The sequence below is a fragment of the Carettochelys insculpta genome, chromosome 7, assembly GCF_033958435.1.
Source record: "Carettochelys insculpta isolate YL-2023 chromosome 7, ASM3395843v1, whole genome shotgun sequence".
NCBI lineage: Eukaryota > Metazoa > Chordata > Testudines > Carettochelyidae > Carettochelys > Carettochelys insculpta.
Genome location: NC_134143.1, coordinates 58,934,251 through 58,953,387, shown reverse-complemented (window position 1 = coordinate 58,953,387; position 19,137 = coordinate 58,934,251). Strand labels below are relative to the sequence as shown.

Below are 19,137 nucleotides of genomic sequence, written 5' to 3'. Positions count from 1 at the left end.
TCAAACAAATGTAGGAGCGGGTGGGGAAAAAAACCCATGTGTATATTGTCAGCTGAGCAGGACCTGACCTGAAGACCTAATTATAGATGTTGAAACCAGCTAGTTTAACTAATGCTTATAGAACAACTGGGATGGCTGTTATGCAGGAATGTAAAACCTTATCAGGAAGTTATTTTTGGTTACTTCAGAGAACAGAAAAGGTGCACTTCACAGTAGACAAAGAATGAACCCCTGCCCCAAAATGCTTACAGCCTAAATTTCGATAAGGGTAACATAAGTATGATCACACTCTTACATATTTTGCTTTGTGCACTTTTATTTATTAACCACAAACAGATCTAAGGTAAAAGCAGTGAAAAAACTATCATTAATTTGAAGCACTGTGAAAAAAGGTGAGGTTTATGGGTAAGACACTATTTTCATCAAGTTAACCTAAACTGCTGTATTTACAAAACTCCTATATGTTGTGTTAATGCTTCACTTAAAAATCAGCAAATGACTAATAGTTTTCAAAAGTGATTATAATCAATTACATGACTGTTGTAATTTTAGTTTAACTAATATCAGTGCAACTTTCACTCAGAATAAACATGAACAGAATTATCTACAGAATAGCAATAAAAGTAAATCTATTGTTTTCTATTTTCAGGCTGTTTCCTCAAAACTTTCCAGTTGACCAAGGGTACTTGACGTGAAAAATGCTACATTAAAACTTCCACATTAGAAATTCCAATTGACAACACACAGAAGAAATGGATAAAAGACACTGTAAAAACCATCAGAAATGCAGAGTGCAATAGGAACATACGAGATGTATTAAGATTGCTGTAAACCACTGACATCTAGGGATGGGTAAAAAAATGCACACTTTTCTGAAACTCAAAGAAATCAAATTTAACAATTTATACCTAATTTTTACCAGTTCACACCTAACTCACCAAGTTTCTTTTTCCCATTCGTGTGCTTTAGATTAGCAAAGCTGAATCAAGCACCTCTCTCATATGGGCCAGATCCTGCTTGCTTCAGGCACTTATATGGTTTGTATTATGTTCAGATTCTCTATCATCAAAACTTCCAGTGACAACTCACCAAACATGAGCCAAGTGTTGACCATGTTACAGATCTAACCTTTCCTACGCACGTGTTATTGTCTAAACCTCTGTGTGTTTATGCATCAGTTTACTGAATTGCAGGCACTATCTTGCTAGCAATCCCTTCTAAATGGTGGTTCCAGCACAGCGGCAGATCCCAGGAAAACAAGAAAATAAGCTTCTTACCTGCAGCTCCTTTGAGACTCTCTCTAAATGGTTAGTTATCTTTTTTATTAGGTCACTATACATCTGTTCCGAGTGCTGCTGGCATACACATTTATACACACAACTGCAGAAACAAAAACAGGAGTAACTGTTATTATACAACAATTTGCAATGGAGGACAGTGAACATTTAAAATATTGCTTGAAATCTCAAATGGCAAAACGATGAAACTTGAACAGTTTATATGATAAGACAATAATTAACACCCCAATCCTAAAATCTTAGCATGGATCCCATCGACTTCAATGAAGACCCACCATAACCGAGCTCAGGGCAGAATCAGAATCAGTGTGTAGGACGCAATATTGCGCCTCTAAGTACACTGTTAATTCTGTCAGTGGTACATTTTGTATGCTTGTCCTTCCATGCACAGCATTAAAATTACCATATTAAAGTATTCTGACTTTTTTCAAGTTACACTAACAATAAAATCAGTACGGTCAAATATTCATAAGAATTGTAAACAACACAAAAGTCAGTTTTAAGCCACCAAAAGCCATAAAATTTACTGCCAAGGATAAAACTTGGTGAGAATTAGAATTCTGCCTCAAAATCAGAGCTTATTACAAATTGCCACCCACTGGCAAAGACTTTAAATATAAAACCACATCTTCACAGGAAGAGGAAGTCAAAGTACCATTTATGTCCTCTTAACTACTCATTTCATTGACAATCTACAACCTATACTGGAACACGAGCCCTCATTCTCATCACTCAAATGATTGCCAGTCCTCTCCTACAGACAAGATGCCCAACCTCTAGAATATACCTACCAGCCACCACACACCAGGCCATAGAAATATTAACCCAGGAGCCCATCCCTGCCAGAAACCCTGTTGCCAACTCTGTCCACACAGCTATACAAGCGTCATCATCACAGGACTTAACCACATTAGCCACACCATCAGGGATTCATACATGGGCACATCCACGAATGGGATATATGCCTCAGCAATGCCCCTCTGCCATGTACATTAGACATATTGGACAGTCTTCATGCCAAAGGATGAATGGACATAAATTCAACATCAGGAATTGAAAGAGACAAACGTACAGGGGAACACTTTAGCCTCTCTGGATATACAGTAATGGATTTGAAAGTAGCCATTTTTGTACAAGAGAATATTACCACAAGATTACAGAGGGAGACATCTGAATTGAATTTTATTTGCAAATTTGACATTAAAATTAGGTCTCAGAGATCTCAACTATCTTATGCATTACAAGGGCAATTACCCCTTCTTGGATGTTCTCAGGAATGGGACACATCTTCCTTAATTTGCTTCATATACTGGTCCTACTAAGCGACCAGTAACCCTCTCCTTCTCCTTCCCACCACCCCCGGCCCCTCACTATATAAACCCTGGATTTTAAGTGACTACTGCAGTTATCTGAGGAAGCCGGTCTTATCCGCAAAAGCTCATGACCTAATGGATATGTTAGCCTTTAAGGACTGCTTGTTAATTGGGGGTGGGGAGGTAGAATCAGTTTAATTCTCTTTCTACAGTTTATACCTCTGTTTAGCAAACCATTTAGTTGTAAAAAGCATACAACATATTCAGATAAGAAGTCTTATGTATCCAAAACATTTAGGCTGTGGCCACACGTGGTCAAAACTTTGAAACAGCTATGCTAGTGGCCAAATCAAAGAATACAAATGAGGCACTAAATTGAATATTCAGTGCTCCATTAGCATTCACACGGTGCCAGCTGCGGCGTTTCAAAAGCACCACTTTCGAATGCACGTGGCTCGGCACGACTACACGGCAGTCCTTTTCGAAAGGACCCCATACATTTCAAAATCCTTGGACCCCTATGTAGCCATGCTGAGCCAAGTGCATTTGAAAGTGGTGCTTTCGAAATGCCGCGGCCGGCACCGTGAGAATGCTATTCAGCGCCTCCTTCGTATTCTTTGATTTGGCCATTAGCACGGCCATTTCAAAGGTTGTTGAATCAAGTAAGTTTTAAACTCAGTTTCATGTGTTTATGATTGTAACTGAAATTTAATTAATGTAACTTAACTTTTGGCTCCTGATTTGAGTCAACACCCAATAAATCAGAACAGCATTCTCCACCTTTTTTCCTGAACTAGATGTAACTAGCCTGAAAACACTAAGCCAATATGTTTGCTTAATTAAATTTATATGTTATAAACATATACAACTGTGTATAGTTTTGCTTCTTTGATAACAACAAAAGTACCAATTCTAACATAAAGGCTAGTTTGCTTATTTTTTGCCCCCACAGACCCCTGCAATACCTTCACCAATTCTCTGTGGACCCCAGGTTGCGAACCACTGGTCTAGGTAATACTTAGTACCGTCATGAGTGAAGAGGACTAGATTAGACGACAGCTCAAGGTCCCTTCCAGTCCTTTTATTTTAAGTTTTCCTGGTTACATTAATAAGAACATACCGAACATACACATGGAAACGTTGGTTTAAATCACTGATTTTAAAATCAAGACTTTCCATGGGGTGATTTAAACCATTGATTTTAAAAGTCAATCCAACTTGCCAAAACACTTTGCCTTTATAGTAATATAAAACCGGTGGGGTTTTTGCTTGCTTGTTTGATTATGTGGATTCGGCTCTTTTGAAAGTTAATACTGTTAATCTAATTAGTAACGAGAAACAGACTAAAATAGGGCACCAGACTGGAAATCTGGGTCCTGTTCCTGCCACTGACCTTGGGCACATCACTTAACACTGCAACTATGCCTTCGTTTCTGCTCCACGTATTTTGTCCATCTTACCTATTTAGAATGCACACAATTAAGAACAGGGAGTGCCTCAGTGTGCGTCAGTACAGTGCCTAGCATAATGTAGTTCTGATCCCAGCCGGGGCCTTTGGGTGATACTATAATAAAAATGTATAACAAGCTAAAGCCAAAAACTTTAAATAACCTTCTCTGCGGAAGTACCCAAAAATCTCTACTATGACTACTCCTGAGGGAATTCTCTACCACTGTGAATAGACAGTATTTATAACCCCCCCAAATTTCTTTGCTTTCTTGAAGAAAAAAATTTCTGATAGGGAAGCAAAGGAAAGCCACAAGAATAGCCAGATGGATTTCCTAAGAAGTATGTTTCGGGACTGCAAGAAACCAGTAGAGAAGTAAATAACTGTGGTGCAAGAGTGGGGACTGGTGGCTCCTACCCTGCACCAGGCTCAGCTGCTAGGACTTCTTCTCCTGCACGGCATTCAGGGCCAGGTCAGACCCATCTCCCCAATTTCTTCCACTAAGGAGAAGCTCTATAAACTTTCCTTCTCTCCCACACGTTTCCTGCTTCCATCACTATTCAACTGCAGGGGTGGGGTGCGGGGGGTGAGAGGAGGAGGATCTCTCTGGATGCTGGAGCAGCTCCCTATACAACCAACCCCTGTGTATGCAGACCCCAGACCCTACCACCAAAACTCACTCTCCTTCAGTCAGAACCCCTTGAGATGATCCCCACCCACCAAGCACCAAAGAATTGCACCTTGATCCTAACCCCACAAAGACCCAATGTCCCAGCATCCAGACCCCCACTGAGACATCACCATCCAAACCTCCCCCACACCTGCACGAAGCCCCAACCACCTTCCTCTGGACCCCCTAGCAGAGTGTCATTCCCACTGCTCCCAGAACCACCTCCCCAACAAGTCTCTGTACAGCCAGAAACGCCCTCTCCCCAACATGTGCACGCACGCTGCTGTGCACTCAGATCCTCCATTGAACTGCCTGCACCCAGATTACCCACCACAGAAATCTTCTCAACCCACTTCTGGAGGCCCCTCACACCAAGCATATCCACACCTGCATCCTGCCTTGCTGAGCCTACCTGCTTACACCTGATATAATGGCCTGGAGGGGCAGGGCCCTGTCATGTCTCTGGGATAGGCCCAGTCCCTGTACAGTGTTGGGTGCAGTCTCACTGATGAATGTGTCCCAGCGCAAGCTACACAATCATCTCCCACATCTGTGCAGCCAGAGGTCTGCGCTCCCCTATGCCACTCTGGAGTCTCCACATTCATTTGACAAATAAAACTCGCACAACTTTAAAATCCTGTGTGTAATTCTTTTTGCTGCAAATTTTAAACGTTGGTGCAGAATGCTCTTAGGCGTATACAACCCTGATTCTTTTCCTTGTTTTTCCCCCCCTCAGCAGAGGCTAACAATGCCAAAAACAAACAAACAATATGGCTCACCATGAATCATGGGATAAGGCCTCCAAGAATTCAAACACACACAGCTGAAGTGTTAGGAATTAACCACAAGCAAAAAAGAGAGAAGCACACTCCATAATCCGTAATTGAACCACACTCAAGTCCACTGAAGAGGCATTTTGGTAGAAAAACTATGACAGAACACAGCTCCTTCAGAGAGGTTACCAAATACCCTGACAATTTTTACTACAGAACACATTTTTGTCCATCCCCTTCTACGGCTCCGCCAGTGGCCACCTGCACGTCTACTTCCCTGTCTGACAGTGATCTTTCAGAAACTGTTCCTCCTCCTCCTCCAACACATACATGGCTTTCAACTCAACTCCGCGCAGCTGCTAATGTTAACTCCTCCAAACTCAGGAGTTCAATCCTCTAGTACAAAGCCTATACAAAGCAATAACTGTATTGGGAATGGACCACGTAAAAATATAATACGTATTAATGTCAAAAGGACAGTGTAATTAGGTTCAGCAAGAGAAATGAAGACAGATGAGATTGAATAAATAAATCCCACAGCCATGTGCGGTCTTCATTTAGGTGCAAGAGGTCACAAAATCAGACAGCACAATATATGGCCATTTGCACAATAAATGAAGCTGACTGATTCATCTGAAAGAGCATATAATTTGGCAGATCTACGTGACATTCTGCAGGTATGTACTCTCAGCTGCTGCTTTATCCACTCCTGTCTTAAATTTCTGCAATCCATTATGTAGTTAAACAGAAACAGATGTAATTGGGCAGCAATGTGTGTGTATGCAGGTAGGTGTGTGTGTGTGTGTGTGTGTGTGTGTGTGTGTGTGTGTTTAAGTTTATTTGAACACTTCTGTTTTAGTACTTATTTCCCATTTTCAGATCCTGTTCTCACTTCCTGACTGCAGGCTTAGCCTATGAGTCATCACTGCCCTACGGAAGCTGAAAGAGAATTCTGCCAGACTGCTGTTTCTCCTGGCACAAGCTCACACTACATGGAGTGATTATGGCCTCCTGACATGGAACAATTAGAAGATCTCAGAAGAATTTCCATTGAGTTTTGTAAATTTTCTGCTATAGAATAATGGGGATTTAAGCTTCAAATATGGGTAGACTTAAAAAGTGCTTCCAAGAAGTGCTAGAAGCACAGCATATGTGGCTGCCCTGGCTCCAATGGCCAGACCCATCTGTTGGCAGGACCTTCCACCTCTGCTTCATTCTCACCTGATTGCACTGCTTCCTCCAAGGGGTCGGGACAGCCTCCAGATGCAATGCTCGGCCTCCCACTGCCAATAAGTGTGTGGGGGTAGGAGGGAGAAGGTTCCACCCGTTCTCCCAAGTGTGTGGGAGCCAGGAGAGCAGAGTGGGTTGGGTTGCTCCACTTCTCACTGCCACCAGTAACAGTGTGGGCCTGAGCCCTGCTGCCTCCCTGCCCCGAAGCTCTAGGCCTGCCCCATGGTCCTTCAGCACTGTGCTTTTCCCCTCTCCCCCCTCATGGGGGGGTTCAGGTGCTTGGGCAGCACAGAGCATCAGAACTGGCAGAGACAGCCCTGAGTAAGCCTCTCCACCTCTCCAGTAAAAGCAGGGGGAGTCAGGGAGATGCATGGGCAGCCCCAGCCACCCTGGGGCCTCCCCAGCCTGTCTCCCTGTCCTGTCTGCCATTCAGAAAGGCTTAGGGGAGGTTGCCGTGGACAGTCCAGAGGGATGGTTGGGGGTGGAACTGGCCCACAGTCGCACGTGAGGGGAGGAACTGGGAGCAGCCACTGCCACCAGGCCATGGTGGGGAAGGATGGTGCCGCTCAGAAACAACCTCCAGCTGCCACTATTGACAGAGGAGCCGCTGCCTGGGCTGGGTGAAAACTGGGCGTCAGTAGTGACAACTGAAGCTGGGCTCTGGGCAGCACCTTTCGTCCCTGCCACAACCCAGGGACAGCAGCTACTCTCAGCTCCTCCCCTCTCAGGCGAGTCCCAGGGCCAGTGGTGGGGAGACAGCCAAGGGCCAACGGGTTGGGGCGTCTGCCTTCCTGGAGACTCCATCCCACCCTCCACTACCACCTCCCCGACCATTTACGTGATGAGCTCCTTCCGTCGCCCAGGCGTAAAAAAATTATAATATGGAGATGAGAGAGAAATCACTAATCCTTTGGCAGAAGAAACTCAAGACCTGGCAGGATCTGGCTTCGAAGAGTAAGTCTACCCAGAAGAAGAGAAGAAAAAAAAAAATAAATAAAAGACCCATAGCAATTAGACTCAGGATCCAAATCAAGGGATCCAGGCTTGCATTGCAGAGCTAAAAATAGCAATGACATTGCTACCTTTAGCCTTGCAGCACGAGCCCACCACAGTCGACACAGGCTCCGAGATTTGATTTTGCTGTGTGGACATACCCTAGGGTGCACACCCCCACTGGGGGTACATGATGCCCTTTCTCGGACACGAGACATGCCAGATTTTTTTTAGAAGGTAAATCATCAAACACACAAATTGAGCACAGGCACGTAAGTACGACTACTTTGTTTCCTCAGACCTATGTATTTATTAATATTATACATTTTTAAATAATAAAACTATTTTACATATATTTAATATGCATTTAAAAGTGTATAGGCACCCCCTTCATCTTCATTTTTGATAAGGGGTGTGAGAAGATATTTGGAGAACCAAAGGGGTGCACGCTGCAGTACAAGGTTATGAACCGCTGCCCTAAAAGGTCATTTGAGGCATTTGCTCAACTTTTTTTTTTTTACCATACCACCTTCCTCAGCTGCCCTAATTAACGGCATGTTACGCATTTCTGAGGGTCTTGTACCAAAATTCTGCTGGGTGCACCTTTTTTTAGTCAATAGTCTCGCTGATTCAAGATGATCATGATCTTATCTGTATAGATGAAGCATAAAGGAATTTATTTCTATCGCATTTATTCCCCCAACAGGAAGAGCAATCTTATTTGGACAGCCTATTTTTGCCCATTCTAACCACATGAGTAGTAAATGGATGCATAGTATACAGTAAACAAAATTCAAAGACATGTAGTTTTAAGGTAGGATTTTCCATATACAGTCAATTGAAAGGAAGTTATGTAGTGTTTAAAGGTTTTCTTACCTGTATATTTGTTCATAGGAGATAGGGATGTAGTCACCAGGACTTTGGGTTAAAAGCTGATCTATGGCACTGTCCAACTTTGGCCAATATGTGCTCTTATAGTCTTCAATTGTTATAACATTCATTACTACAAAGAAAATGGAAGGCAAAGCTTTTAGTTGAGGTATTCAGATGGTGCTATACTGTCAGCAACTTATGATCACAGCTGATAAGAGAGGCAAAGTAATTAATAATTGCCTGCAATGTTTGTTATGATACAAATAGGATAGAACCTCTATTGTGAAAGACGGGTGTATCCGACGTTTACATAAATGGAAGAGTTGCTAAGTCAATATTTTGTAGCCGAAAAAAAGTTAATAGTCTGCAGTGAAAGAGAAAATCATCATCATGGAAACTCCAGTAAAAACAAAATGCAAGAAACAGAAAGTGGCTCAGTTAGCATTTAACATATTACGCAACTGTGTGGGAGATCAGCATTAAAGATTACCACTAACCTCTCTGACATCAGAATCAGCACTGTAGGTTTCCAGACCACTCCCTCTCAACTGGTATGCGCACCACTGCCTTAAAGGAGACCATCTCTTTTCTTTACTACAGGGGTCACTGATTAATCCAGCTACAATGTAGTACTGTACTTGTCTTCATGGTGCCTTAGTCTATACTAAGCAAGGTGTAAATTCTAATATGCACCTCTATACTGTGCATTAACTGGCCTGGGGGGACCCCACAAGTACAAACTCAGGGTATATCTATCCTGTACCAAAATTTGTGGCAAGTATTAGACCCCAGGTCTACAGGTTCTAACTCAAGCAACAGTGCTAAAAGTAATCTGTGTAGACATTCAGACTGACACTGGAGCTCCAGATCTGAAGCCTGGCCCTTGCTCAGACTTCAGAGCTTGACTTACAGCACAAGCCTGAACATTCACAGAGCTGATTTTAGTGCCAGTATGAGCTCAAGTCTCTAGACTCAATGCCACCAGTTTTATTACCACGTAAACAGATTCTAAAAGTTACATGTTGACGTAGAAAATTAACATGCAGTAGGGAACGTCTGGTGCATGACAGCAAGGGGTCATAAAAGACAGTGCATAACACTCTTGTGAACACTTTACACTCCAGACACTGTGAAAGTTGTTGCAGGAATCAATACATTAAGCACTGTGATGCTCTCACATATTATAGCAATGAGGGACATAAGTACCTAAGACTATGCAACTGAGCTCAACCACCAACCCACTTTTGCTCCTTTTCTGAGCACACTTCGTGCATCTACGCAGGCACAGTCAAGCCCGTAACATCTGTTTTTAAGGTTTTCTTCTCAGACATGAAAGCTCAACTAACCTGCAGAACAACTGCAAGGATCAACCATTCTAAAACTGACAAACCCTTCTCCACAAAAGCACACAGTGTACGGCATTAGCAGGACCATCTTGCTCGCACTTTTTCCTCAGGGATTTGAACACAAACTCCCATTAATCCAAAGCCACCAGATAGCCAATACAATACAGAACGCATTTTTATAAAGATCTGATTCATTCAAAAATGTATTATCTGAGCAGGAAGCTTGGTGCTGTACACAACAAAAGAGACTATTCCAGTTCCAAATAGATCACACTAAGTGGACAATATAAATTAAAAAAATATTTTAGAGAATATAGCCAAATCATGAAGGTATTTTAACTACAGTTCTCAATGTAGCATCACTACTTTTGGTAGATTAACATTGATGGGATCAGTGAACTGAGCATGTTTTAGTTTGGGATTTAAAAGGAGTGTGGTAGCTTAATGAAACAAGAGGGAGGGAATTTCAGGCAAGACAGGCAATATGAAAAGAAGGCACTAAGAAGAGAAAAAAAAAAGATACAAAGGGCATGGAAACAGGTATGAATCAAGCAAGTGTCTGAATAGTAGCAGAAGAACTGTATTGTACAGATTTCTCAGTAGAATGGTACTTTACACATTTTTTTCCTTGTAACGTCTAGTTTAGATTCAGCAGTTTTGCTGAGTGGGTAACTCTACAAAGCTATCAGACCATCTTCGCAAAGCTACCAATTTGTTCACTCTTGCTAGATACAGGTTGTACCACCCTCATCCAGCACCCTCAGGACCTGACTGGTCCTGAATGAGGAAATTTGCCAGACAAGAAGTGGTCTCCTTGTCTCCCCCAGCCTGATGCTGGCTACGTGCCCCCCGGCCCCCATCTCAAGCCCCTGCAGACCCCTTACCTCCAGCCCTGCCTGCACTGGTCCCGATTCCACATGTGGTCCAGCTGCCTGCGGCCCTGGTCCCATGGGCACCAGCTCCAGAGAGCACTGGCCCCTTCCCTCTTATGCCATGACAACTTTACTTAAGAGCTTTTGGTGAAGGGCTTTGACATAGGCTTCCTGGAAATTGAGGTACACTATATCCACTGGATCCCCCTTGTCCACATGCTTATTGACCCCCCAAAGAACTCTAGTAGATTAGTAAGGCATGATTTCCTTTATAGAAACTACGTTGAACATAATTTGTTGGGAAAATGTCATCTACGTCTGACAATTTTTTATTATTGTTTTACTAATTTGCCTGGTATTTACATTAGACTTACTGGTCTGTAATTGACAGGATCACCTCTAGAGCCCTTTTTAAATATTGGCATCACATTAGCTATCTTCCAGTCGTTAGGTGCAGAAGCTGATTTAAAGGATAAGTTTCCATAGTTAATAGTTGCACAATTTCACATTTGAGTTCTTTCTGAACTCTAGGGTGAGTGCAATCTGGTCCTGATGACTCATTACTATTAAGATTACGAATTTTATTCCAAAACCACCTCTAATGACACCTCAATCTGGGACCATTCCTCAGCTTTGTCACCTAAAAAGAATGGCTCAGGTCTGGCAATCTCGCTAACATCCTCAGCCACGGAAACCGAAGCAAAAAAAAAATTAAGTTCTCCACAATGTCCTTACTGTCTTTGAGTTCTCTCAACATCCTGATCATTCAATGGCCCCACTAGTTGTTTAGCAGGCTTCCTACTTCTGATGTACTTAAAAACATTTTGTTATTGCTTTTTGGCAAGCTGTTCTTCAAGCTTCTTTTTGGCTTTTTTATTATGTTTTCACACTTCAAAATGTAGAAATTCAGTTCCTTCAGAGCCTAAAGTCAAATGTGCCACAGAATGAAATGTTTATTAAAATGAAAAAGTAAAATGCTGGTGAGTTTTACACTGCAATCAGCATTTTCAATGTCATAGTAATAACTGATTTAGAGCCAAAAATATTCATGTTCCAGGCACACTCTTCCACATCAGCTTCATTCAGAAGCTACCTAAATGGCAAAAACAGGCAAAGAGCATTAAACTTGAAATTGATAAGGAAGCTTCAAAGTTCTTTTTATGCTAACATCACTTCCTGTATTGCACAAAGTAACAAATTAGAAGATGACAAACACTCTGTTCCTGAATACTCTTCTCCAGAAAGAGGCTCTGTAAATTTAAATTGAATAGATCCCACAAGTGAAAAAATTTTAGACTAAAAACAGAACAAACAGACATTAATGCAAGGTGATTAGTCTAAATGAAAATTGAGTCAACAATAGTTACAAGTATTCATGTAGAGAACAAATCTGTGCCTACTGAGTGCTATTCATTGTATGTGTCCAAGTAAAAGAGAAAAATATCGTGTCCAAATAGCTAAGGATACCTATGCAGGTCAGGGTTTAAACACAAGTTTATCATTTATTTAAACAAAAATAAAATGACGGCAATGAAAGAATTTAACAGGAATAATCCCGAATTTCTGATGAGAGGAGTTACAGTGGTCCAAGTTACATGAGGGTTGTGCTCCTGCACACCCTCAAGTAACTCAAATTTCACACAAGTCAGGGGTGGAGGTGGGCGGTCTGAGAGCTGGGAACCAGGCAACAGCCCAGCTCCTGCCTCTCCTGGGCTTGCAGGGGCTGGGAACTGACCAGTGCACCAGCACTGGTCAGTTTCCCACCTCGCCCAACCCCAGGGGAGCTGGCAGCCAGGCTGCCTCCTGGTTTCCAGCTCCCTGCCACTCTGGGAGCCAGACATGGCTACCCGCCTGGCTTCCCCCAGCTGGGGGAAGCTGGGGAGAAGCTGCACTGCTTTAGCCGCCCACCTGGCTTAACCCAGCACCACTGCGGCTGTCTGTCCCCCGGCTTCCCACAGCTGGGGGAGCCAGGGCCTGGAGTGAGGAGCTGGTGGAGCAGCTGTGCTCCCCAGGCCCTGTGAAGGCCAAGATCCTGACTTGTGCTTAACTTGCGTTAAAGAGCAAGACAAAAATCATACATCGGGAGTTTACTGTACTGCACACACTTTAAATCATACTGAGAAAATACTAACAACCAACACAACCCTAAACCACATTGTGAAAACTCAAGAATTCTTCCAGAAACACCGCTATCCTCAGACTGAATCCTGCGGCTTTCAGATCCCAATCTAATCTCATCAGCTTGTGAGTACTCTTCTGGGTCTGATTTCCGAAGACCTACTGAAATTTAGAGATGCTTTTTTCATTGGTTCCAAAGGCATCTCCAACCTTGCATATGTTCAGATGACTTTGCAGTCAACCGCATAACTTTTACAGTTTTTAGAAGTATTTGGAGGGGCCCACTCCTTCAAGAGAGCATCCAAACAGTGGTTGCAGACTGTCAGGACAGCTAAACCATAGTCTGTGTGTCATTCAAGGATTGCAAATCTCTCATTCTTTGTGGATTTGTGAAGTGAATTACTCTAAAACAAAGATAATGCAGAACCAAAACTGAGGTGGAAAGTTGAAAATGCAAAAGGATTCTTTAACACAGTGTTAAATGAGAGAGGCAAAAGCTTGGCCGAAATTGGTTTGCATGAGACTTCCATGTTGCCAATGGTGGCACTGACTCATTTTCAGCAACAACGTAACCAGCACATTATCCTGAAAGATCACTCAGAAATGCCAAGAGTAATGCAAGTCTTTATTCTTAACTATAGTGTAAGCCCTATTTAATAGGGATTAGGTAATTCAGATCAGGAAGAGCCAGTTGAAACAGTCTAGCAGGCTTTGCAAATTTGGTTGCAATGTCATTCAAATATACCAATATACCCAAGCACACCTGGCATCTCATATTTTCGACCCATCGTTTCAATAAAAGTCACTCTAGTTTTCCCTCCTACAATCACCATTCGCAACTGTAGCAAGTTAATTCTGTGAATAAACGCTTTTGGAAAAGATTCTGTCATATACTGCATTAAGAGTTCACCTGTAGGAACTGCCGTTTTCCATATGATGATCACTTCCTATTGTCTTTAGCATTTAAACAAAGTAACAGGAAGTTGAAGGAATGTTCAAAAGCTTCCCACCCCACAGTGATAGCCTGTCATAAGAATCCATTCTGTGGTTGCATTACACATCACTTGCCACTCAGAATGACTGTCAAGAATAAATTTCAAACTTTGTCTACATCAAGGGATTTCTTTACACAGAAAAATTAACAACGAAAATGCTTTTAACTAGGCTCTTACATAATTCAGGTAAACATGTAAGCATGCACATGCACAAATATATCTGACAATCATGTGTGCACTGCCAAACAATGGTTTATTAAGCTGAACAAACAGCCCATATCAGTAGAGCTCTACCAAATTCATGACCATGAAAAACGCATCACGGACCAGGAAGTCTGATCCCCCATCATGAAATCTGGTCTTTTGTGTGCTTTTACTTTTTGCTACACAAATTTCACATGAGACACCAGCATGTCAAAGTGGGAGTCCTGACCCCAAAGGGAGTTGACAGAGTTGCAAGGTTATTTCAGGCATGCTGTGGTTTCTATACCGCCTTCAGAGCTGGGTGGCCACAGAACAGCAGCTATTGGCAAGGTGTCCAACTCTGAAGGGCAGCAATACAGGAGTAAGTGTTGCAACACTATACCATGCCACACTTGCTTCTGCAATGCTGCCCTCAGAGCTGGACAACTAGAGAGCAGCACCTGACAGAGCCCAGCTCTAAAGGCAGCAGAGCAGAAATAAGAGTTGCAACAATATGCCGTGCCATCCTTACTTCTGCAATGCTGGTGGCTCTTATTTCAACCTAGGCCCCCAGCCAGCCACCGTCAACTCTCCAGCTGCCCAGCTCAGAAGTCAGTGCAACTGCCAGAAGCAATGCAGAAGGGTAGCAGTACTGCGTTCAGAATCCCTGCACATACAACACTGTGAAATATCAGATTTAAATAGCTAAAATCATAACACTTACAATTTTTAGAATATTATGACTCTGAAATTGACCAAAACTGACCATGAATTTTGATAAAGCCCTACATATTAACTATGTTAACAAGCAGGGCTAAAGCCTAAGAAAAAACCAGTTTTCAGCTATACAGCATACTGATACACTTTAGCATTTTTCTCTAGGCTTATCCTACAATGGCATTACAAAGGCACTAGATAAATTATTAATATGTTAAGTAAAATGACATGAATTTACTGTCAACTTAAGAAAAAACATCTACAAAAATGAACATCTTCTATAAATATTAAGTTTATAATAATCTGGCAATGAACAGTTTCCAGCAGAGAAATAATTTTAAATCTTACACGGGAACAGAAGGACAATGTGAAATTAACTTTACAATATTAAGCATATCTAGTTTTCGACCTACTTTACCAGAATAGCATTTATATATTAAAACTAGATTTGGCCTACAACATTTATTTAAAAGGATCACCCTTCAACACTTCTCCCTATAAGTCTACAGGAGCAGTTAAACCAAAAAGTACACTGGTCTACAACAAACAGGAACAAAACCACCACACTGCAAGTAAATTAATATTACACCACAAGACACAGAATCATAGAACAATAGCGCTGGAAGAGACCTAAAAAAGCCATTGAGTCCAGCCTCCTGCTGGAAAGAAACAGGAGAGAGCGATCTACTCAAATTTTACTGGACTTCAAATTTATCAAGATGGAAGAATCATCCATGGGAGAATAAACATATAGGGTAGAATGAAGAAGCGTGAAATAAACATGATCCTAATCAGTTCTACTCTGCTGCCTGGGAATGCTGTTTAAAATCTTGTCCACATCTAGAGAATTGCCCCTTGATGACATGAGCATCAACAATGCATCCAACCTTAATGCTACGGAAAACTGCAGATATTGATAAGTCACTGTTAAGCTGCTCTCCAAGCTGTACTGCAGATAACAAGGTCGAGCACTGAACACTTCTTGCACTTAAACTACGTTTGACAGCATTTCCAGCCGCACCTGTTATTGGCACACATTATTAACAAAGGTCCTTATTCTTAACATATGCAAGAACTGAGGTAGGGCTGCCAACTTTCTCGACTAGATGGACCACACACCATTGCCAATAATGGTATCTGGTCCATCCGGTCAGGAAAGCTGGCAATAGGGAGTACTTCAGACCAGTACTTCTCAAATGAGGGTACCGGTAAATTTTTTTCGAGACATGAGAGCCTAAAAAAAAAAAAAAAAAAAAACCACCACACACACACAGGAACTGGTGGGGTAGAGGAGGAAAAGCAGCAGCCCCTCCCTGCAGCACCCAGCTGTTGTTCCTGAGTAGTTGTTACCAAGGGGAGCAAGAGGCACCTCCTTGTTGTTTAAGCTGGTGCTGTCAGCAGGGATTGGTGCCCTGGACTGCATAGCTTCCTTGGAGATGCCAGGCAGAGCCTAAGGAGACACGTGGGGCCGAGGCAGGGACACCTCTTCTCAGTGGAAGCAACTGCGATATTGGTTGCAGGTCACTCCCCTAAGCTGCTTCCCTGCCCCCTCCCCGCTGGGGAATGGGAAAAAACCTGGGACTACATCGGTGGCCTTTGAGTTACCGGCCCACCTTGCTGAAGAGCCAGCAGGGAGGCAGAACCTGAGAAAGAGACTGGCATTTTCCCCAACTGGGGCCACACTCACTGTTTACAGCAGCTCAATAGATTCGGCAGTTATTCGGCAAAGTGAAGGGCCCCACTCCAGGACACGTTCCAAGCACAAACAGAGGAGTTAAGTCTGGGTGTGCTGAATGGGGAGCTCTGCATAGCACTGCCTTCCTATTGCATAACCAAATTACAATCAGATGCACATACACACGTCCTAATTTGTTTTTTTCCTAAAGTATTTCAGGGAAAAAGTGTCAGAATGGCCACCAGCAACTCCTGTTGGCCACACTCAGAGACCACTAAAAACATTTTGTGAGGAGCCCTGGTTTAGATACTATGCTGCTGCTGTGATGAGGAAGGCAGGAGAAAAGAATGTTGGTTTGTTTCCATTCTTCCACATTCTCACTCCCATATACTTGTCTCTCCAACACTTCTGAAAGACAGGGATAATTACTGGATAGCTGTGTTTTTTATGATGTGGAAACTAAGGCAGAGTTTTTAACTAGTTTATCCAAGGCCAAAAATGAAGTCAGTGTCAGAGGTAGGATTAAAAATACAGGTGTGCCTGATTCTCCATTCCAACCACGGTGCACCTACAGACCAAGCCTTTTCAACAGAAGCTGCATAGGATACTATCTATGATGCTCATATACACATACCAGCAAGGCTTATCTTTGACAGGTAAAGATGATCTAGCACACCAAAGAATTCTAATGACCCAAACACTTGTCCATGATTTCATAAATCTTGTGATTAAACCAATACACATTTTAGCAGTACTAAACAAGGGAATTCTGAAGAGATCTGAAGGTCTGCCTACCTTCTATCACATACCTACTGTTGCAGCTGACAAAGTACTCTTTACTCATGAAAGCTTGTGCCCAAATAAATCTGTTAATCTTTACTGGGCCACAGGATGCCCCATTGTTTTTGCAAATATAGACTAACAAGGTAACCCCTCCGAGACTGGTAACTATCTACTAGGAGTTCTGGGAACAAATGCTCAAATACGCTTAAACAAAAAGAATCTACCATTTTAATGATAAATCTACATTTTAGAAGACCCACGCAACACAGTTGTTGATACAGCAGTTCCTTCACCTTCAAACCTCATATACAGAGTTGCCTGAAAACTGGAATGCCTGTTACATAGAATTATACAGCAAATTCTGAAGGAAAAAATGGTTCCAAAACAGAACAAAAAATTAAATGTCAAGATTTGTGGTGGAACCAGAATTCTAAAATTTAAATTCAGAAGAAGCTGAAACATTTCATTTTGACATGAGACTCCTGAACTCCCTGCTGCTGATCAGGTGAGGTACCAGGCAGCACAGGACGGCCCAGCTTTGAGGCAAGTGGAAAGCACCTGTGTAAATAGATGAGTTCTGCTTCCAACACAATCAATGGTTCAAATATTCTGGTTCTTAAGTCAGATAAGAGCAAGGACTGAGGCAGTCACAGCAGTGGACCATTCTGAGGACAGACGCAAGGCCCCTGGAGGTATGTTGGGGAAATGAGGGTGATCAAAGACAGGGACAGTTCTAGCTAAGCAATAGGAGAGGGGCTGACATGTGGAGAGAGGGACCATTTTATCCCAGCCGTGAGCAAAGTAGCTCAGGCACACAGGGGAAGACCCAGCTTTAGCTCCATTTCACTGAGGGGGCTGGCGGAGTGGCAGCTTGAAGGTAGGCCCCCAGGCAGGTCATTCTCCACACAAGAGCAAGCTGCGAAACCCAGGCACCACGAACAGACTCCAGGAATCCCTAGTCGGGGGAGGGGGGTGTAATGTGGGGAGCTGGTGGGCCACCGGGCCAGCCTCGGGGTGGATGCAAGCGCCTCGAGGGGCAGCTGGGGCAGGTCAGGCAGGGGTGGGCCAGGCTCTGTCACTCACAGAACTTAGAGGTGGAGGTGTTGATGTTGATGGTGGCAGCAGCGACGGCTCCTCCCTTGCCAGCAGCGCCCGCAGAGTCACAGCCCCTCATCAGGCCGTTGGCTTCTGGTACCATCTGGACCTCGTCCTCCTCCTCCTGCTGCCCCCTATGGCCCTTCCTGTCCACGGGCAGCTGCAGGGCCCGGTCCCCCAGGGGGGCCTGGGCATAGCCCACGGGGGGCTGCTGCTGCCTGTAGCCATCCACACCAGCCTCCCAGTTGTTATGGTTCTGATCGTCCATCATGGCCTCATAGCTGCTACTGCTGCCCCCCTCCTCCTCCATGCTCTCCTCCTCCATGCTGCCGGGGGAGGGGGGCCCCGCTCGCTCCGGCGGGGCTGGGCGGCGGGGGAAATCACAACCAACCGCCCATCCCGCACGTTACATCGCACAGCTCAGACCTCCAGCTCCGGAGAGCAGGGCAGGGCACGGCACGGCAGCGGACTGCCGAAAAGCAAGCGCAGGCTTCAGCCGTAAAGCACCCCTCCACCGCCGCGACACTTTACGGCGGCTGCACTGACACACCCGACCGCACGCTGCCGCCGCGAAGCACTATGGGGATTGTAGGCTGGGGTCAGGGAGGCGGCAAGATGTATCACGTGACGTCCTCCCTGTCATTGTTCCCGTCGCCCTGACACTAGGCAAAGTGGGCACGGGCAGGGCGAGCTGCTGAGCCTCCCTCTAAGTGAGGGACAGTCCCTGGTGCAGACAGATCCGCTCACCTGCAAGGG

At 43.7% G+C, this 19,137-nt stretch overlaps 1 protein-coding gene across 4 annotated transcripts in view; it reads right to left on the bottom strand.

Annotated features, from left to right (window-relative positions):
• The window catches only part of CACUL1 (CDK2 associated cullin domain 1), a 61,692-nt gene extending 42,842 nt beyond the window's left edge, over positions 1 to 18,850 (bottom strand). For all 4 annotated transcript variants that reach the window (XM_074999793.1, XM_074999794.1, XM_074999795.1 and 1 more), the window contains exons 1-3: positions 18,370 to 18,850; positions 8,601 to 8,727; positions 1,278 to 1,380 (exon numbers count right to left, since the gene is read on the bottom strand). In XM_074999793.1, coding sequence (XP_074855894.1) covers positions 1,278 to 1,380; positions 8,601 to 8,727; positions 18,370 to 18,706 — 567 coding nt within the window. In that variant the 5' untranslated portion in view covers positions 18,707 to 18,850. The remainder of the gene's footprint in view (positions 1 to 1,277; positions 1,381 to 8,600; positions 8,728 to 18,369) is intronic.
• Positions 18,851 to 19,137: the final 287 nt, after the last annotated feature.